Here is a 21,992-nt window from a genome sequence, read left to right on the forward strand (position 1 = left end):
TCAGAGCAATATTTGTTTTTACAGGTTGTCTTTCCAAGATTGGAGAACTTGCAACTGTGTTCAATTAATATTGACAATACATGGCTTGATCGATCTCTATCAATATTTTCTTATAGTCAGTGCTTGAAAAGTTTAAGCATTGAGGAGTGTCATGGCTTGAATTATTTGTTTTCATCTGCTATGGTCAAAAGTCTTAATGAACTCCAAAAGTTGGTGATAAGCAATTGTAAGTCAATGGAAGTAATAGTCAACTCAAAAGGAATACAAGGAGAAGAAAAGATAATCGATATGAGTTTTCCTAAACTGTTGTACATGAAGCTTACATTTTTGCCAGAACTCACAAGTTTTGGCATTGGGAAGTTAATTGAATTCCCCTCCTTAAAAGAACTTCACATTGAGAGATGCTCTAACTTGAAGACATTCTTGTGCAAATCTTCTCATCCAGACACTGTGAGAGAAGAAGGAGAAGTGAATTTGGAAAACTACTTTATGAATATAAATCCTCTCTTTGATGAAAAGGTAATTTAGTTTATTCCTTTTACTAAAAGTTAATGTTGCTTATTGCCTTCAAAATGTTTTATGGGTTTTGAGAACGGATCAATCTGACAAAATATTTTGATAGCTTCCTTGTTTTGAGCTTGTAGGTCTTTTGTACACAAAATATTAACATTATGAATTGTTTGCTGCAGGTTGCTTTTCCCAGCTTGGAGGAGATGGTGCTCTTAGACTTGGATAACTTGCAGCTGATATGGCACAACCAAAAACTCCATGGGAAATCCTTTTGCAAACTAAAAGTAGTGAGAGTCGAATCCTGTGAAAAGTTATTGACTATTGTTTCATCTAATACTCAAGGAAATCTGAGCTTTCGCAATCTAAAGAGATTGACAGTTAGAGATTGTCGGAGTATGAATAGTCTCTTTCCAGTTTCTACTGCTACTGGTCTAGTGCAACTTGAACATCTAGAAATACGTTTTTGTGGGTTGGAGAAAATTGTTTCTGAGGAGGAAGTTATGGGAGCCCCAACATTTTTGTTTCCACAATTAAAATCTATCTACCTTATCTATTTAAAGGAGCTCAAATATTTCTACCCACGGTGGAATACAATAGAGTGGCCGATGCTAAGCACTTTGGAAATGTCTGATTGCAAAAAGATAAAAGTTCATGATTTTGAATTTTCTAGCTTTCAAGAAAGAGACGAGGAGAGGCAACCTCCTATTTTTTATTTGGAAAAGGTATTACTTTGCTTTTATCCGTATTCGTACTTACAACATCTTTATGTTATCCAGATTGATTTAATAAACCGAACATTAATGTTTCTATTCCAATTAAAATAAACCGACGAATACTCTCCCTTCGGCATGATAATATTAAAATTTTTTCTCTTTGGGTCTATCCAGTTACCAGATCAATTAAATGTTTCAGTTGCAAGATATTATTTATTTCGGTGATTAAAATTTTTGTTCATTTATGCAATTCTTGTTTCAAGTGTATTCTTATTTAATTTATAAATTTTAAATGTATATATATATATAAAGTAATCAGCTGAAGAAAGTAAGTTTGTGAGTGACTTGAGTTGCCCACATTATAAACCAATTTCTTTTTTCTTGTATTAATAACTGACTCATAAAAGTGGATAAGACTTTGGCCTTGTATTTTTCTATTTACAACAATATTATTTGCATTATTTCCAGATTAAAAATCTGGTTAGATATGTTTTTCCTTATAATTAGATGTATATAACTAGTAACATTTTGTACCGTTTGTATATAAAATTTCTAGTTACTTATTTGTGTGTTGCTGTGCACTTGTTGATGACTGAATGCTTACACCTATTTATTTACTTTTCATGATTTTTAGGTCATACCGAATTTAGAAACGCTGGATTTAGACGCTGATGACTTTGGATTGGCATTCCTTCACAGTAATCTAGCTGAGAGACTTGGCAAGCTTAAACATCTCGAGTTGAGTTACTTTGATGATGAATCTGGTTCTTCTCTGGTCAATTTCCTTCAAAAATTAAATTGTTTGGAATCACTAGATATTTGTTGGAATAGTTCAAAAGAGCTATTCCCTTACAAGCAAGGACATATATGGAAACAAGATTTCCGAGGGGACTCATTTCTTCAGAATCTTCAAAAGTTATCTGTATATGGATGTGATTGTTTGACAATTTCAATGCCATCTTCAACATCTTTCAAAAATCTTAAAAATTTATCCGTACACTGGTGCAATGGATTAGACAAGGCCCTAACATGTGAAGCAGCCAAAACTCTTGTAAATATCACAGCATTGGTTATAAAAAAGTGTAAGTTACTGACAGGAGTAGTGGCAAGTGAGGGAGACCAAGAAGAAGAGATTGTTTTTGGCCAATTAAAAACTTTGGAGCTTTCCTGTTTGTCAAGCCTCACTTCCTTTTGTTCAGCCAATTATTCCTTCAAATTCCCTTGTTTGGAGCAAGTTATTGTGAGTCAATGCCCAAAATTGAAAATCTTTTCTCAAGGAGCATTAAGCACACCATTACTAAAGAAAATACAGTTGACAGAAGAATATAATCATCAAGAATTTTTTTGGGAGGATGATCTCAATTCTACCATCCAGCAAATATTTACAAAGATGGTACTTACTCTTTCACAAAATTTTTGTTTTTTATCCATTTATAGCATTTTTGTTGATATATAATTTAAATATTACTAATAATAAATATGTTTATTTTTAATCATTATAATTTCCATTTTACCATATAGATTAATGCAAAGTTGCCAAAATCATGAATTCCACGAGCATTATCTTCTATAGACTAGGATGAAAGGTTGTCAAACTAATATTTCAATTTGTTAATTCCATGAATCTCATTTGACTAATGACATACACAAATCAATTGCATGCTAAGCAAGTTTAAAAAACAAGGAAGATGCTTGCTCAAAATTTTTGCTAAGTTAGTTTTGAACAATTATTTTGTGTTCTAATTCAGATTTTGGTTTTTTCAATATGTTGTGTAAGAGTCATTATAATTTAATATTTTTTGTTTCATAGGTTGGCTATCGTAACTTTGAACATTTGACACTCTCTGAATTTCCCAATATAAAAGAAAGAATATGGAATGGTCAGTTACCAAACAACTTTTTCGAGAATTTAAAGTCTCTGGTGGTGGATACATTTTTAGATATATCAACTGGTATTTCATCCAATGTGTTATGCTGCTTCAAAAATCTGGAATTGTTGAAAGTAAAAAGTTGTGAGTCACTTGAACAAGTGTTTGATTTGGAGGAAAGTCATCAAGAAATTTCAGGCTTACAGAAATTGAAATCATTGAAAATTGACAATTGCAACAGCTTGAGATCCATATTTACTCCAGCTATACTGTTGGGTCTTGTTCAACTCCAAGAGGTAAAGGTGAAAAACTGTGCATTAATTGAAGAAATCATCAAAAAGGAAGAGAAAAAGGATGGAGTGAGTGATAAAATTATAATTCCTAAATTAAACTCTGTTAAGCTTGAGTCATTGCCTAGCTTGACAAGCTTCTATTCTGGAAGAAATGTTTTGGAATGTCCTCCCTTGGAAACTATTATCATTAAGGACTGTCAAAAGGTCCAAATGAATGAGTTCAATATTCATCTTGCTGCATTTTTCACTGAAAAGGTGAGCTTGTTTCAGTTCTTATTACAACATAAGTTAATTTTATTAGAATGTTGTTCAATAATACAGATATTTTATATGCATGCAGGTTGACATTCCCGCCTTGGGATCATGTTCTTGCTTCCAGAATGTAACAATCTTGCACATCGGTGGCTTTGATCATTTGAAATATTTATTCCCACCTTCTATGTTGAAAAGTTTTTTCAAACTGAAGGAGCTTGAGATCTCTAATTGTACGTTCATGGAAAGAGTAATTGATGAAGATGATGGGAGAACAAGAACGATGTTGTTTCCTAAATTATGGTGGCTGGAGCTTAGAGATCTTCCAAGACTCATAACATTCTACAATTCCACTGCAAGTTTTGTAGAAATGTCCTCCTTATTAGGACTCTGGATTAACAATTGCCCTGGTATTCAAACATTCATCTCTAGTTCTATATATGGTGATTTGACAGCATCAAGTAAAGAACTTGAAGGATTGACTGCAAAGGAGGACTCTACCCACATGGTATCTCTTTTTGATAAGAAGGTGATCCGTCTCTTCATTTTGTTTTCAAGTTTTTCTCATCCTTGATATGTAATTTATGATTTTTTATGATGCTAATAATGGCTTGTTATATTGTACTTGTAACTGTATCTTGAAATCTTCAGGTAAGACTCCCTAGTTTGAAGACATTGGAAATCACCCATGCTGATCAGTTGGTAAAATTATGGGACAATCAAGTCTCTTTGGATTCATTTGGAAAATTAATTAGAGTGACCGTAGGATTTTGTAAAAGACTCGTAAGTGTTTTTCCGGCTAACATGCTCGGGAGTCACCAAAAACTAGAATTTTTGGAAGTGCAAAACTGTGATTCAGTTGAAGAGATATTTGAAGTACTTGAGAAAAGCTCTGTCATGGTGGAGGAAAATTTCGCCAAGGAGGAAACAATCCCTAGGTTTGTGTTTTCTAAATTAACCTGGTTGTATCTACAGATGCTACCAAGTCTCAAAAGTTTCTACCCGGAGAAACATATTTCAGAATGGCCAGATTTAGAAGTGTTGAAGGTGCATGGATGTAATAACGTGAAGATCATTGCTTCAGAATCATTGAGCATCCCAGGGAGTGATGGAGAGAGTCAACAAACACTGTTTTTTGTTTACAAGGTATGAGCATCAAGTACTCAATTAAATCATGTCTACAATTTAATAGGTATAAGGCACTGTTACTACTTTTGCAAAATTTTGACTCTGTCTTTAACTTATTCTATCTTATTTCTTAAAAGATTATTATTGTTATTATTATTATTAGTAATACAGAATTTTTCTTACTGACAACATTATCATCATTATCATTATGGATATAGTAAGTCCCAAATATCACAGATCTCAACATTACCGTCATTTTATTTTTTGGTTAAACACTCTTTTTGTGATTGATTGATTTCCCAGGGCGCATTCCCTAGCTTGAAAGAACTAGAATTATGTGAAATGCCCGGGCTATCGCATCTGTGGAGAGGAAATTTTCAGCCTTGCAATGCCTTTCAAAATCTCAGGACTCTAAAAGTGTCAGAATGTAGCAGTTTAGAAAATTCCTGTTTCTCAATGTTGCCTCTCCAGAATTTAGGAACTCTGCTAGTTTCCAAGTGTGATGGGTTGAGATATTTACTGACCCCCTCAAAAGCTAAAACTCTGAATCGACTTAAAAGAATGAATGTCTCGGAATGCAAATCGATGGTGGAAATTATAACACATTTGGGAGATGAAGTAGTAGAGAATTCAATTGTTTTCGGCAAATTGGATTGTTTGGAACTTCACAGTTTGTCCAGCCTTAAAAGCTTTTGTGGTGGGGATTATTCTTTTGAATTTCCATTATTGGAAAAAGTAATAGTCAGAAAATGCTTGAAGATGGAGACTTTTTGTCTTGGAGATTTAAGCACACCGAGTCTCCAAAGACTACAGTTGACAGATGGAGGAGAGGACGCAGTAGAAGAATGTTGGGAAGGCAACCTTAATTCCACCATACAATATTTGTTCAAAAATATGGTAATATGATTGACTCACCAAAATACATCATGCATTTCTGTTGTTTGATGAATTAAATTGATTGAATTCATGTTTTCTTTTAATTTCTTAATCAGATCAGCTATGCTTTATGATTACAGAATGTGCAATACTCCAAAGAAGATTGAAGTCATTCCTTTAATGGTGTGTGATATACCACAGCTCCGTTTCCTCCAGGTGAAGAGGGACTCTGTTTCTACTATCTCAACTGATTTTATCTTCACATTTTGTTGAAAGTGGAATGCCCTCTGTATACACATTTTTTCTGTTGTTGTAGATGAATTTGTTTTATGTATGCCAATTTCTACAAGTTGCCAAACATTTTGGGCAAACAAGACACAATATGCAGTTTGTTTACTTCAGTGTGTATGCTTTATTGAATTCTTTCTCCCAGGAACAACAATGATTATAAAGTCAAATGGGGGATATTTAATGATCTTCACTTCAGGCTAAAGCTATCCATGCGATAAGCTTGGTACAATTTAGTTGTCGTGGTTTCTGTTGTGTCATGAAACTTCTTCTCTCAGAGCTCATACCAAAAAGGTAATCAACTATGTGATCAATTGCTAATATGTGCCGTCTACATATAGGTCAACCATAATTCATTTTAAACTATTTATATACTAACTCGGTCTATTCTTAAGATTTTGTTTATTTTGAACATATAATTCATTATGATTTTAGTTTTAGCTTTTACAACTCAAAACTTATTTTAACAACATTAAAACTATGTGCACAATTAATACATACAATTTTATGTAATTAAGTATTGTTTTATTTCTAACTTAAAGTTATTTAACTATATAATGGTATATCATTGTTTGTACATATAATAATACTTATTTTGACAACTAAAAATATACATGTTATTTAATCGGTCTTATTTTAAAATTTTTAAACAATATGAAATGCACATATATACAAAATATTTCTCTCATGTTTTACCTCTGTGGGATTTATATAGGGATGCCACCATTGTATACTTTTATCCTTCCATAGGAAATGGAATTGGTTTAGAACTTCATAATCATCATATTAAGGTTTATTTAACCTAATTACATAATTATATGTAACTTTATCTCTTCCCCTACATAAACAAAGGATTGTACAGATGAGATAAGGAAGGAGGGGAGACACTCTTGTATCATTTACATTTATTCTGCTGAATTCTAGTTATCAAAATAATCAATAACATAACAATAGATATAATATAATACCATCAAGCATCAAGTCATCGACAATGCCCTGGACAAATTAATTGGGCTCTTAGCAATTTGGATATTTAAAAGATTTTGTAAATATTTTTCTTAATTTTGAGTTATATAATAATTTAAATAGTATAGAAAAATTAGTAATTTCACTATTCATTGTTTTAGGGTTTTTTATTAACTGAGTTTGATTTTGGCTAGTAAAATGTTTTTTTATGTAATATAAGGTTGGAAAATTGGTTTTAGGGCAAACCTTAGGTGGGAAAATGTCAGCACATCATTTCAATACATCTAATATGTTCAAACTAAATGTACCAGGCCCATTGACCTCAACACAATCACTCAACACATTGTAATCCAATACGTTACAACTAAACTTACTAGACCACACTCTGATCAGGACAACAACTAAAATCGTAATTTTAAAATTATATATATTTTGAAATTAGTAAACAAATTAGTTCATGTTGTTAGTACATATAGTTTTACCCATTTTAAAAGGCCAAAAGACTATTTCTCACCCAAGTTTTGGTGAAATAACACATATATACTTGTGTCAAATGAAAAATTCAAATATCCACCTAAGTTTTAATCCGTTAAGACATATCGCAAATTTTCTGTTAGAATTAAAGAGTAAAATTATCATTTATTAGTAATATTAAAATAATTAAAATTATGTCTTATTTCCTCCTTTTTGTTTGGAAAACTAACAATTTTTCTTAGAATAAAGTTTTAAAGAATTCACTTTTCTCCCTTAGGATACCAAACTTGAAATCTGGCCACTTTCACTTGTGAATGACAACCCTATGATAGACGAATGAGTCATCATCATCTAAAGAAAGACCTCTGGATGACAACCGTCGTCTAGATCTGGACTACGAGTGTTGTCCTTGGACTACGCTTTGTCATCCAGAGATCTAGATGATGTTTCATTGTCTAGTAAAGGATGACGAATGTTGTCAAGCAAAGTTTGGGCCCTTCAACTACCGCCGATGGCCGGAGGGAAGGGTGAAAAAAAAAACTTTGAGACTTGAGAGGGGGGAAGCACTTTTCAAAGTTGAGATTTGGGGTGAAATGTTAATTTGTAAAATATGAGAAAAAAATAAGATATGATTATATATTTTTATATATTATTGTTAAATAAAAATTTTGTCCTTATATTAAATGACAATTTTAATGGAAGTTTAGGGATGGATAGGTATTTGGGTTTTTCATTTATTGTGGTTGTACTTTTAAAATCGAGCTAAAACTTAGGTAAGAAATAGTCCATTGACCATTTTAAAATGCATAAACCATAGTTCAAAATTGAAAATAAAAAATACGATTAAGGTCCTTCAAACCAGATTAGTTTGCAAACTACAAAGATGAATCCATGTTTAAATATGTAGTGGAACCCATTGCATCAAACTTTTGAAAACCATGAATTCAAAAAAAAAAAAATCTACTTTGAACAGCATATAAACATAAACTAGAAACTTGTGGCAGCTTAAGAAGCAAGAGCAAATACCCAAATTTTGAAAGGAAGATGCAACCGGGAGTCGAAAGCATACGACGGATGGCTTCGCCATCGATGGTGGCAGAGGTCGGTTTGTCGTTGGCGACAGAAGCGAGGAGAGGGATTAAGTGCTCATTCAGAAATTTGGCTTTTAAAATTTCTTCTCAATATTTTCGGTTTTTTTTTTTAATTTCTTTGCTTTTAATCTCCTGAAAAATGATTAGACTCATAAATCACAAAAACCTCCCCCATTATGTTTTAAATGTTAATAGGGGTGTACATGATCTAGTTTGGTGCGATTTGTAAATTTTTTCAAGCCAAACTAAAAAGAAACGATTTGAAAATTTTTTAAACCAAACCAAATCATTTTAGATTTCAAATCAAACCACACCAAACCTAATTGAAAAATATAATTTCACCGAGTTTGGATTGTATTTTGAACTTATTAATTATAAATATATATTATTTAATAAAATTAATTGAATTATAGCTTTTAAAAATTTAATATAAATATGTAAAATAAATATGAAATATATATACAATAAAAATGTTATGGTGGATCATCTGGAGATGGTGATCTTCAATAAAATTAATTGAAGACCAACATCTCTAGAATTGTCCAATGTTGATCTTTGGTCGAATAAAGACAAATTATCTTCTTCCGACGAAAATGTTATGATGGGAAGGTCGACGATAGGAGAATAAGATGTTGGAAAAGTCAATTGACAATGGGAACAAATTTTGACAGTTGAAAAAAGAAGAAAAAAACCCCTAGGGGTAAAGTGAACTTTTCAAACTTTTGGGTGAGAGAAAATTATTAATTTTTTAAATTAATAAAGAGAAATGAAATAAAATTTTGGTTTTTTTAAAATTTTTTGTCAAATGAAAGTTATATATTTAATCCTAACAAAGAATTTTAACAGAATTGTGGGTACTTATGTTTTTTAAACCTTGCAGGAGGAAGTTTGGAAATACTCCAAACCTTGGGTGGGAATAATTGACAATTTCCCCAATTTAATTTTGAAAACTTCCTTCCCTCCCCTTACCCCATCCCAATCACTCCCCTCAAATTTCAAAACATGTAGTTATACCCCCACAAAATATATTATCTCTTTCCGACAACCATTATTCCCGATGATTTACTTCGTGGCATCGTTAACCATCTTGCTGATACCCTCTCCCTCACTAGTTGTATTGCTAATGCTTTTATCATGATTTTCCCAATTGAAAATGAGCAAGATATCCGACCCCCTTGCTCATTTTCACGACATCATTGACCATCGAAGGAGAGGGTCAACCTTGAGCATCCTCCACTAATTGTTTAGTCTTTTGGGTATAGTATAGAATAATTGTATTGAAATTGCATCTGTGGCGTACTATGAAAACATTAATTATACAATGTATTGTCCTTGTTACATTAATAATGTTAACTTAGTGGACTCTCATTCACATTCTTATCATTTATCTTTCGCAAAATAAAGCATCACACGAATGAATGTGATGGAGGACCGCTTGAATATTAACAAATAATGACAACTTTATATTGGTTTTGGGCAGGTTTCAACCGCTTTATAACATTAAATCAACATAAGAAACAGCCCCAAGGTTTATGGTGCAAAACATGAGTAGGTGCAATCTCCTTTTTCCTTTTGATGACTTTGACACAAATTATTTAAAGGGAGAACGACAATTCCCACCCAAGTTTGTATGAAATGACAAATATATATTTGTGATAAATGAAAAACTTAAATACTCATCTAAGTTTTAATTTATTAGGATACACCCATAAATTTTCTATTAGGGTAAAAGGGTAAAATAATCATTTTATTAGTAATATTAAAATAATTATAATTATATTTCATTCTCCCTCTTGGTTTGAAAAAATTATATTTCCCCCCTTGATTAAGTTTTGAAAAATTCATTTTCCCCCAGGATATCAAACCTGAAATCTAGCTACTTTCTTAAACAAATGGTGGACCAACGGCTAAAGAACAAGATGAAATCGTCTAGAGGATGACTTTTGAACAACGTTTTGTTGTCCAAATCTTTGGACGACAAGCATCGTCCATTCAATCCGTTGTGTCAGTCGCTAGTAACTAAAGGGAGGGGTGAAGAAAAAACTTAGAGATTTGAGAGGGGAAATCACTTTTCAAAGTTTAGGTATGAGGGTTAAATATTAATTTTTAAAACTTGAGAAGAAAAAAATTATGTATTTTTTAATATTATTATTAAGTAACGGTTTTACCTTTATATTTAACAAAAAATTTAACTATTGTTTAAGGATTGATAGGTGTTTACTTTTTTTATTTGTTGTAGATGTATTATTGAAATTAAACTAAAACTTGGATAGAAAATCTCGATTGCCCTTATTTAAATTATATTTGTTCTTTTAATGTGCTGTAGCAGACAAAGTAATGTGGCATGTGCCCGAGCCCAGACTAAACCGCCTTTTTATGGCATAGCTTTCGAGGGTTTGGGATGTATTATAATAGCCCACAAGTTGTGCCGTAAGCCGTCTCGGTCCACTACAATGCTATCTATAATTTTTTTAAAAATTATTATTTATTTATTATTATATAGAAAATTCAAATAATTTATATGAAAAATCCAAAAATATTGACTACTGCTACGAAGAATTAAAAAGTAATATAAATTTATTATTAATTTTACAAAAAAACCAACAGATAATGTGATAAATCAAGACTTATTAATTATTTATCATTATTTTCATGGAGAAAACTAAAAAATTAGTATAGAAAACTCAAAAAATACAACAAAAAACAATGAAAAATTGAAAAAATAAAAAAATATATAATTAACACAATCCATTATAGTATAAATCATGTTGTAGGCTTATATATTTTTATGGATCAGTATAATATAAAGACCTACGACTACAAAAATCTTGATCCTGATATGAACCATTGTCATGTCTATATAGTGGACATTTTTAATTATATACTCATTGTGGTAGTCTACTTTAATAAATCAAATTGTATTAATTAATTCTACATTTTGTAGCTTTGAGGAAAGCTGTTATTATTTGGATGTTTCGAAATCATTGAATGGAAATATGATTGTTTTTTTGAGTGGTGTTAGCTGTAGTTGATGTATTTATCAATGTGTTGAAAGATGGTGATTATATTAGACTTGGGCCCTCGTCAGGTAGGCGGCCAGAAGAATCAGAGACGGATGCTTGTATTTTGTTGTTGGATGGCTTCATATATTTATAATCTGAGTTTGTTGTATTGGAACATCACCATTTCATGTGTATTGGTCATTCTTAATTATGTATGCATTGGTGATAGGTAGAGAGTAGCTGCCAATGAGAAAAACTCGGCCACTTTTGTCTTTATATCGATGTTTCAAAGTTGTTAAATGGAAAAACTCATCCAAGATTGGCCTAAAATCACTTTATCATCTGTTAAATGCATTAATCATATTTTTTATTCAAAATCTATCTCTATTAAATTTAAATTAATATTATACATATATAGAGATTTACTTATATATATTATTATATAATTGATAGTTATTTAATTTTTAATTTAAAATAATCTAATTATATGATTATACACATCACACATATATACATATATATTTATTTATCCTCAAAATAAGTATATATAATTTTATTATTAATTTTAATAATAAAAATATAGGATAGTCATTTAATTTTCTAAAATTTTGATAAAAGCAAAATTGGTCAAAAGTTGTAAGCCAGATCACAACCAAGGTGTCACTAAACCAAAACCAAATATAAAAATCAAAATCACTCAAAAAAAATCAAATCATAATGGCACCAAAGCAAACCCACATGAACAAAACCACCTTCTCATCTTGTCACATTGCCGAACCACTTTTACTTGCCATCCCAACCCATTAAACCAACAATACAAAACTCAATTTAGTCAAATCGTGACCCAAGTGAGGCAGCTTAAGTTGTGATTAATGCATATGTCTTAGAGACAATCTGATCTATGCATATGTAATTGAATATTTGTTGTTGTTATTATTATTATTAAAAAGGTTTTATCATTTGTTTATATTTGTGATTTAATAATATGTTCATAAAAATGATAGAAATGTGATGTAAGAGTCATATAACTGATTGTGAGACAGTATGTACACGTTAAATACTCATTCTAAAATTATCTGTACTCCTGATATTACATTGATTAAGGAAACAAGTAATTGTGAAAAGATTATCATAGTATTGAACGACTCTATTGAAAAGTGATAACAATTCCTGTATGTTGAAATTGTTAGCCGGTGGTTTAGTGCAATACATAAGTATACGTATCCACTAGACCGATACAATTAGAGATTTTCATAGGAATGATTGCTACAGTATCTATGAAATAAATCTTTTTAACTCACCGATGCATATAAGCCTTTGAGTGAAGTCATCAAAGCATCTCGCACGAAGACCCATGACTATGTAAATCTTGGGCCCGACACGACCCACTACCGTGCCTATGCAGTGGGCATATTTGTTTATATATTCATAGTAGTAGTCCATTTTTATAAATCAAATTGTATTAATTAATCTTGCATTATGCAGCTTTGAAGAAAGCTGTCTTTATTTGGATGTTTCAAAATTGTCAACTGGAAATATGATTGTCTTTTTCAGTGGTGCTAGCAGTAGTTGTATTTATCAATGTATTGAAAGATAGTAATTATATTAGAAAGACTTGGGCCTATCATTTGACGAGAAGCAGGTGGGCGGACAGGAGAATCAGAGATGGATGTTTGTATTTTATTGTTGGATGGTTTCGTATATTTAATTTTCGAAAACCTAAATACACACTTATCTATTAGTTTTGATTATTACAACCAGGGATAAAATTGTTATTTAGAACTTTTATCAAAATAAAGAAAAAGTTATTTCTTTTTTTCCTTTTAGTTTTAAAATTAACATTTTCCCCTAGTTTAATTTTAATAAATTAATTTTTTACCTCCATCATATATGGTTTTTAGGGTTTTATATTTTAGAATGAACAGTTACCCCACTCAAACTTTGAAACATTACACTTACACCCCAAAACTTTATTCCATCTTTCTGACGACCATTCTTCTTTACGTACCTCTCTGGCGACATCTCCCCCCTCTCTAATAGTTTTTCGATTCGGAAACCACTAAAAATCTTACTGAAATAATCAAATTTTTATGCATGGATCTATGCAAAAATCACACAAATCCGTGCGACGATCTATGCATCAGCAAATGCATAGATCAACCAAATGACATCGCATGAATATCAGCCACATCTGTATCACATCATCAAATTAATCTGTGCATTTGTCAATGCATAGATGGTCACACAGATCCGTGCGATTTTTACACAAATTTGTGTACAAAAATCGAGTCATTTTGAACTAAGAAACCACCAAGAAGGGGGAGATGTCGCTAGAGAGGAACATTTGGAATAACGGTTGTCGAAAAAATGGAATAAAGTTTTTGGAATGAAAGTCCAATGTTTCAAAGTTTGAAGAGGGTGGTTGTTCATTCGAAAATATAAAACCCTAAAAACTATATATGGTGGGGGTATAAGATTAATTTTTTAAAATTAAACTGAAAAAAACGGTTAATCTTTAAAACTAAAGGGGAAAAAGAAATAACTTTTTCTTTATTTAAATATTAATTTTAAATGACAATTTTACTTTAGACTATAACAATCAAAACTAACACATGGATGAATATTTAGATTTTTAAAAATTAATAGAATCACTTGGGTTTTTCACTAAACTTTGGGTGGGAAAAAGTCTTTTGGCCTAACAGATAATGACAACCTTATATTGGTTTTGGGTAGGTTTAAGTCTCTTTAAAACATTATGGAAAACATGAGTAGGTGCAATCTCCTTTTTCCTTTTGATGACTTGCGCAAATTATTTAAATTATATTTGTCCTTTTAATGTGTAGTGGCAGACAAAGGGGGCCTGTGCCCGAGCCCAATATCACACACAACTTTCAAAATGACCGTTCACAACTATGCAAGCCTCGAACCCAGTATAGACCACTGTCGAGTCAATGTAGTGGTTATTCTTAATTATATATCCATGGTAGTAGTCCATTTTTATAAATCAAATTGTATTAATTAATCCTGGATTATGTAAACTTGAAGAAAGCTGTCTTTATTTGGATGTTTCAAAATTGTTGACTGGAAATATGATTGTTTTTTCACTGGTGTTAGCAGTAGTTGATGTATTTACCAACGTACTGAAAGATGGTAATTATATTAGAAAGACTTGGGCATATCGTTTGACGAGAGACAGGTAGGCGGCCAGAAGAATCAGAGATGGATGTTTGTATTTTGTTGTTGGATGGTTTCGTATATTTATAATTTGAGTTTGTTCTATTGGAACATCACCATTTCATGTGTATTTGTCATTCTCAATTATAGATAGTCCATTTTTAGGAATAATTCCTGCGTTACGTAGACATTAGCTGTCAACTATGGGAAAAACTCGGTCATTTTTATCTTTATATTGATGTTTCGAAGTTGTTAAATGAAAATATTATTTTTTTAGTGGTGTTAGTAGTAGCAATTAACATTTTCTTCTTATCACGTTTGGCCTAAAGTCACTTATTGAGATAAATTATTAATAGATATCAGTTCATACTGAGAACTTACTTAGATAAATATGTATCTGTATCTCAGTTTTGAGATATATTAATTGACAAAAAGATTATATTATATGTAATTGTGAACTTGATAATATTTTAAAGTTATTTATTGACACTTTGTTAACTTAATAGAGAGCTTATTAGTTGTGTACGTATATAGAGTTGTTTTAGACTTAAGAGGTAGAGGATTATCAAAGATAGATTCGATTTAGATACTAAATTGAAGGTTTTAAGGCTCAGAATGTCTTAAAGACAACAATGTAATAATTTCATAGAGAATAATGAAAAAGAGAATCGACAAAAAATAGAATTAGTTGGGGCTAGCATTTGCTTTTAGGCAGATACAACCAATTTACTAGTGAAAGTTTTGAGGGTATTATGATAGTTTTTCAAAATTTAAACAGTTATAGTTAGTATGTTAATTTAACTTTTTATATTGTGCCAATGTCATTACCCATTAAAAGAGATAGGTTTTGTCCTTTGAAGGTAAAGTGTAATTTATACCTTCTGTGGGTGAAACGGTTTTTAAGCCAAAGTAAACATTTGGTGGTGCTTGAAAACTTAGCTCTGCTTTTGAGAGAAACATACTTACAGATCAAGCCATCAAGCTGTACTTGTTCTAAACCTTCCCTTATAATTAATTTCTTTTAATTGTCTGTTGCTTCAAACTAGTTTTCTATAATTTTCCTTTCCCCTGTTTTAACCATCAATTCTCTATCATTTTATACTCAGTATCAATAAATTCCTTGGAAAAGAAAAAATTTAGCATTTCTCTCAACCTCTCTTAGTGTTATTGCTCGTTGTTATCTGTTTGCTACAAGCTAGACTACGTTCATTCAGGTCTTAAAAACTTTAACTTTGATAATTGTTTGTTGTGTGCCTTTCTCTTTTTGTTTTCATTATTAATTAGCCATGCTTTTATCCTCAGTGTAAAGCTAGATTTTGTTTATTAAGCTTTTCTCTCAAACATTTACAGAATTCTTTTTCTTTCATGTCCCTTGCCTCCTAAGTACCCTTTAATTGAAGCTTTACTTTAAACCAAAAAAAAAAAAAAAACAGAGAGAGTGTGTGTGTCTGTACAAGTATTTATCGGCAATGGCTGAGGAAATAGTAGCGAGTACTGCCGCGGAACTTGCATCAAAAGCTACAGAGTCGGCATATGATTTGTTTAAACAGCAGATATCATATGTGTTCAAGTCACAGAGCTACATCAGCAACCTCGAGAATCAAGTTCAGGAGCTCAGAATGAAAAAAGAGAGAGTGGAGAAATCTGTAGAGTCCGCTGAAAGACAGGGGGAAGAGATTCATAACGATGTTAAGAATTGGCTGCATGCTGCAGATGATTTCACTGAAAGGGTAGCAAAAGCCATCATTGAGGATGGAGATAAAGCAAACAAGGACGGCTGTTTAAAATTGAAGTCATGTCCTAATTTGATTCAACGTTACAAGCTTGGAAAGGAAGCAGTGAAAGCTACAGTGACTGGGGCCGATCTGTTAGGGAAAGGCAACTTCAGTAGTGTTTCTTACCGTCCTGCTCTACAGAGGACAGAATCCATGTATGTCAGAGGCTACGAGGCCTTTGATTCCAGAGAGCAAGTTTTGCAAGAAATTTTGGACACATTGAAGGATGCTAATTTTAACATGGTCGGGGTGCATGGGATGGGAGGTGTGGGCAAAACTACACTGGTCAACAAAGTAGCTTGGCAGGTGAAGGAAGACAGGATATTTCATGAGGTGGCCATTGCTGAGGTAACACAAACCCCAGACTACAAAAAAATTCAAGAAAAACTTGCTTCCGATTTAGGCTTGGAATTTTGTCAGGAGAGTGAATATCAGAGAGCTAGTCAACTACGTTCCAGGATAAAGAAGGAGAAGAGTTTACTTATAATACTGGATAATATTTGGACAAAGCTTGATTTGGATGCAATTGGAATTCCTTTTGGGGATTCTGAGAAAGGAAGAAAAGATGATCTTTTTGGGGATGCTCATAAAGAAAGAAAAGATGATGAGATCAAGCCATGCACAATATTGTTAACTTCTAGATATCGGGATTTATTAAGCAAAGATATGAAGACTCAGAAGAATATCTTTGTTCGTCCTATATCTAAAGATGACGCATGGAATTTGTTTCGGAAGATTGTGGGTGATTCTGCAGAAAGCTCTGATTTTCATCCTCTAGCAGATGAGTTTGTTACAAAATGTGCAGGTTTACCGGTTGCAATCTCAACAATTGCAAATACATTGAAAAATGAGAGTCTTCCCTTTTGGAAGGATGCCTTGGTTCGACTTAAAAGGTCTACTCCAAGACATATTCCAGATATGGAAGAAAGTGTGTACTCTACTATAGAGCTGAGTTACAATTTTCTGAAAATTGAGGAAGCTAAATCACTATTTCTTCTTTGTGCTCTAACAGATGCTGGTAGTAGCATGTCCACTGATGACCTATTAAAATATAGTATGGGTTTGAATTTGTTCGGAGATGTATATACATTTGAAGAAGGAAGGAATAGATTGCACAGTTTGATAGATTATCTCAAAGCTTCTTGCTTGTTGTTGGACGGTGACAATGACCGTGCAGTTAAAATGCATGATATTATTCATGATGTTGCTGTGTCGATTGCTTCGACAAAAAAATTCATGTTTAATATTCAAAATGTCATCTGCTTGAAAGAGGTGTTGGGGGAGAAATTACCAAAACATTCAACTGCTATTTCTCTTCCCTATAGAGATATTTATGATAAGCTTCCTCAACGGTTAGAGTTTCCAAAACTGGAGTTGTTCTTCTTGTTTATAAATAATAGATCACTACAAATCTCAGATGCTTTTTTTGAAGAAATAAAAGAACTCAGAGTTTTAGATCTTACTGGATTTCTTTTCTTTTCATTACCTTCATCCATTTCTTGCCTGAAAAACCTTAAAACACTTTGTTTGCATGCTTGCTTGTTGGAGGATTTAAGAATTTTATGAGAGCTAAGTAAACTAGAAATCCTTAGCTTCTTGAGGTCTGACATTGAACAGTTGCCTACTGAAATTGGACAATTGACTCAGTTGAAGATATTAGATTTAAATAATTGTATAAACCTTAATTACGTTGCACCACAAGTCATCTCCTGCTTGTCTCAATTAGAAGAATTATATATGGGCAACTGCTTCATTCAATGGGAAGTTGAAGGAGTGGATAATCAAAGACGAAGAAATGCTAGCCTTGAAGAGTTAAAGCAATTGTCGAACCTAACAGCTTTACATCTTCATGTTCAAGATGCTCGAGGTATGCCACAAGACTTTTTCTTCAAGAAATTGAAAAGTTATCATTTATTTATTGGAGATAAATGGAAGTGGTCTGGTAAATATTACAATTCAACTTCAAGAACATTCAAACTAAAGATAAGTGATAATGTTTATTTGGGGCAAGGAATTAAAAGTTTGTTGGAGATGACTGAAGATCTCTTTCTTGAGGAAATGAATGGAGTTAGATGTGTTGTTTATGAACTCAATGTGGATGGTTTTCCACATTTAAAGCATTTTCATGTAAAGGACAGTCTTGATATTTTGTATATCATTAACTCAGTTGCTTGGAAGGTAGCCTTTCCCAAGTTGGAGTCCTTGACCCTTTCTAATTTGATTAAACTAGAGAAGATATGTCATGGTCAACTCAATGCAAGGTCCTTTAGCAAATTAAGGATCATAAAAATAGAGAAGTGTGATAGATTGGAGTATCTCTTTGCATCCTTCATGGCAAAAAACCTTTTACAATTGCAAGAAATTGAAGTGACAGATTGTATGAACCTAAAAGGGCTTTTTGGTGAAGAAAGTGATGACCATGGTGATGGAATTGAAACGAATAATAAGATGGAGTTCAATCAATTGTGTTCATTAACACTACAAAGCCTACCCAAATTCATTAAGATTGATTCCAACATGGTGGTATGTTTTGTATTTTTCATTTTTCATTTTCTTTTGATGTAAAAAGGAGTATTCTTTTTAGTTCTTAAGTTATGTTTGAGGGCAATGTTTTTTTCTACAGGTTGTCTTTCCAAGATTGGAGAATTTGAAACTGTGTTCAATTAATTATGAGAATACATGGCTTGATCGACCTCTATCAATATTTTCTTATAGTCAGTGCTTAAAAAGTTTAAGCATTGAGGAGTGTCATGGCTTGAATTATTTGTTTTCATCTACTATGGTCAAAAGTCTTAATGAACTCCAAAAGTTGGTGATAAGCAATTGTAAGTCAATGGAAGTAATAGTCGACTCAAAAGGAGTACAAGGGGAAGAAGAAATAATTTATATGAGTTTTTCTAAACTGTTGTACATGAAGCTTGAACTTTTGCCAAAACTCACAAGTTTTGGCACGGGGAATTTAATTGAATTCCCCTCCTTAAAAGAACTTCACATTGGGAGATGCTCAAATTTGAAGACATTCTTCGGCCAATCTTCTTGTCTAAACACTGTGAGAGAAGAAGAAAAAGGAGAAGTGAATTTGGAAAACTACTTTATGAATATAAACCCTCTCTTTGACGAAAAGGTAATTTATTTTATTCTTTCTACTAAAAGTTAATGTTGTTGAATGCCTTCAAAATGTTTTATGGGTTTTGAGAACATATCAACTTGACATGATATTTTTACAGCTTCCTTGTTGTGAGCTTGTTGGTCTTTTGTACACAAAATATTAACATGATGAATTGTTTGCTGCAGGTTGCTTTTCCCAGCTTGGAGGAGATGGAGCTTTCACACTTGGATAACTTGCAGCTGAAATGGCACAACCAAAAACTCCATGGGGAATCCTTTTGCAAACTAAAAGTAGTGACAGTCGAATCCTGTGAAAAGTTATTGACTATTGTTGCATCTAATACTCAAGGAAATCTGAGCTTTTGCAATTTAAAGAGATTGATTGTTAAGCAGTGTTGGAGTATGAAAAGTCTTTTTCCTGTTTCTACCGCTACTAGTCTCATGCAACTTGAACATCTAGAAATAAGTTGTTGTGAGTTGGAGAAAATTGTTTCTGAGGAGGAAGTTATGGGAGCCCTTACATTTTTGTTTCCAAAATTAAAATCTATCTACCTTAGCTATTTAAAGGAACTCAAATATTTCTACCCGCGGTTGCATACAATAGAGTGGCCGATGCTAAGCAGTTTGTGTGTGTCTAATTGCAAAAAGATAAAAGTTCATGATTTTGAATTTTCTAGCTTCCAAGAAAGAGACGAGGAGATGCAACCTCCTGTTTTTTATTTGGAAAAGGTATTACTTTGCTTTTATCCATATTCGTACTTACAACATCTTTATGTTATCCAGATTGATTTAATATCACACTAATTTAGTATGATAACTGTGCAAACCAAAAGACAAGCCCAAGATGTGATAACTTCAATATTGAAAGAGTTCCTTCAATATTGAAGTGGGATGTCAATTGGGCCAAACAATACAATCCTCCAACTCAAAATTAAGATTTAAATTAAATGTTTGTCAACTTCAGTTTCCAAATCATAAGTGAACATTAATGTTTCTATTCCAATTAAAATAAACTGACGAATACTCTTCCTTCGGCATATTTATTTTTCTCTTTGAATTAAATGTTTCAGTTAATAGATCAATTAAATGTTTCAGTTGCAAGATATTATTTATTTTGGTGATTAAAGTAATCAGCTGAAGAAAGTAAGTTTGTGAGTGATTTGAGTTGCCCACATTATAAACCAATTTCTTTTTTCTTGTATTAATAACTGACTCATAAAAGTGGATAAGACTTTTGGCTTGTATTTTTCTATTTACAACAATATTATTTGCATTATTTCCAGATTAAAAATCTGGTTAGATATGTTTTTCCTTATAATTAGATGTATATAACTAGTAACATTTTGTACCGTTTGTATATAAAATTTCTAGTTACTTATTTGTGTGTTGCTGTGCACTTGTTGATGACTGAATGCTTACACCTATTTATTTACTTTTCATGATTTTTAGGTCATACCGAATTTAGAAACGCTGGATTTAGACGCTGATGACTTTGGATTGGCATTCCTTCACAGTAATCTAGCTGAGAGACTTGGCAAGCTTAAACATCTCGAGTTGAGTTACTTTGATGATGAATCTGGTTCTTCTCTGGTCAATTTCCTTCAAAAATTAAATTGTTTGGAATCACTAGATATTTGTTGGAATAGTTCAAAAGAGCTATTCCCTTACAAGCAAGGACATATATGGAAACAAGATTTCCGAGGGGACTCATTTCTTCAGAATCTTCAAAAGTTATCTGTATATGGATGTGATTGTTTGACAATTTCAATGCCATCTTCAACATCTTTCAAAAATCTTAAAAATTTATCCGTACACTGGTGCAATGGATTAGACAAGGCCCTAACATGTGAAGCAGCCAAAACTCTTGTAAATATCACAGCATTGGTTATAAAAAAGTGTAAGTTAGTGACAGAAGTAGTGGCAGGTGAGGGAGACCAAGAAGAAGAGATTGTTTTTGGCCAATTGAGAACTTTGCGGCTTTCCCATTTGTCAAGCCTCACTTGCTTTTGTTCAGCCAATTATTCCTTCAAATTCCCTTGTTTGGAGCAAGTTATTGTGAGTCAATGCCCAAAATTGAGCATCTTTTCTCAAGGAGCATTAAACACACCATTACTAAAGAAAATACAGTTGCCAGAAGAATATAATCATCAAGAATATTTTTGGGAGGATGATCTCAATTCTACCATTCAACAAATATTTACAAAGATGGTACTTACTCTTTCACAAAATTTTTGTTTTTTATCCATTTATAGCATTTTTGTTGATATATAATTTAAATATTACTAATAATAAATATGTTTATTTTTAATCATTATAATTTCCATTTTACCATATAGATTAATGCAAAGTTGCCAAAATCATGACTACATGAGCATTATCTTCTATAGACTAGGATGCAAGGTTGTCAAACTCGTATTTCAATTTGTTAATTCCATGAATCTCATTTGACTAATGACATACACAAATCAATTGCA

At 32.1% G+C, this 21,992-nt stretch overlaps 2 protein-coding genes and 1 long non-coding RNA gene across 4 annotated transcripts in view; all 3 read left to right on the forward strand.

Annotated features, from left to right (window-relative positions):
* LOC123218539 overlaps window positions 1-21,992 on the forward strand; it is a 28,917-nt gene that overhangs the window by 3,710 nt on the left and 3,215 nt on the right. Inside the window, exons 2-7 of the mRNA XM_044640019.1 lie at window positions 25-519; window positions 690-1,232; window positions 1,858-2,616; window positions 3,034-3,639; window positions 3,725-4,165; window positions 4,288-4,782. Coding sequence (XP_044495954.1) covers window positions 25-519; window positions 690-1,232; window positions 1,858-2,616; window positions 3,034-3,639; window positions 3,725-4,165; window positions 4,288-4,782 — 3,339 coding nt within the window. The remainder of the gene's footprint in view (window positions 1-24; window positions 520-689; window positions 1,233-1,857; window positions 2,617-3,033; window positions 3,640-3,724; window positions 4,166-4,287; window positions 4,783-21,992) is intronic.
* LOC123218549 lies at window positions 5,066-6,121 on the forward strand. Of its 2 annotated transcripts, none has more exons than XM_044640034.1 (2): window positions 5,066-5,661; window positions 5,762-6,121. In XM_044640034.1, exons 1-2 carry the CDS (start codon window positions 5,107-5,109, stop codon window positions 5,819-5,821), a joined length of 615 nt encoding a protein of 204 aa, XP_044495969.1. In that variant the 5' UTR covers window positions 5,066-5,106; the 3' UTR covers window positions 5,822-6,121. The 2 variants fall into 2 exon arrangements, with proteins under 2 accessions (XP_044495969.1, XP_044495970.1); XM_044640035.1 differs by having other exon boundaries at window positions 5,781-6,121.
* On the forward strand, window positions 19,473-19,887 carry LOC123218555. Its single transcript, XR_006502719.1, has 2 exons — window positions 19,473-19,534; window positions 19,705-19,887. It is a non-coding gene; the product is annotated as an uncharacterized LOC123218555 (long non-coding RNA).

The sequence above is a fragment of the Mangifera indica genome, chromosome 6 (genome assembly GCF_011075055.1).
Source record: "Mangifera indica cultivar Alphonso chromosome 6, CATAS_Mindica_2.1, whole genome shotgun sequence".
Lineage (NCBI taxonomy): Eukaryota > Viridiplantae > Streptophyta > Magnoliopsida > Sapindales > Anacardiaceae > Mangifera > Mangifera indica.

Excerpts from the sequence above, each read along its gene's own strand:
- LOC123218549 (XM_044640034.1), top strand. The coding sequence starts at position 5,107 with ATGCCCGGGCTATCGCATCTGTGGAGAGGAAATTTTCAGCCTTGCAAT. Across the intron at positions 5,662-5,761 it reads AATATTTGTTCAAAAATATG|CTATGCTTTATGATTACAGA; the intron begins GTAATATGATTG and ends TAATCAGATCAG.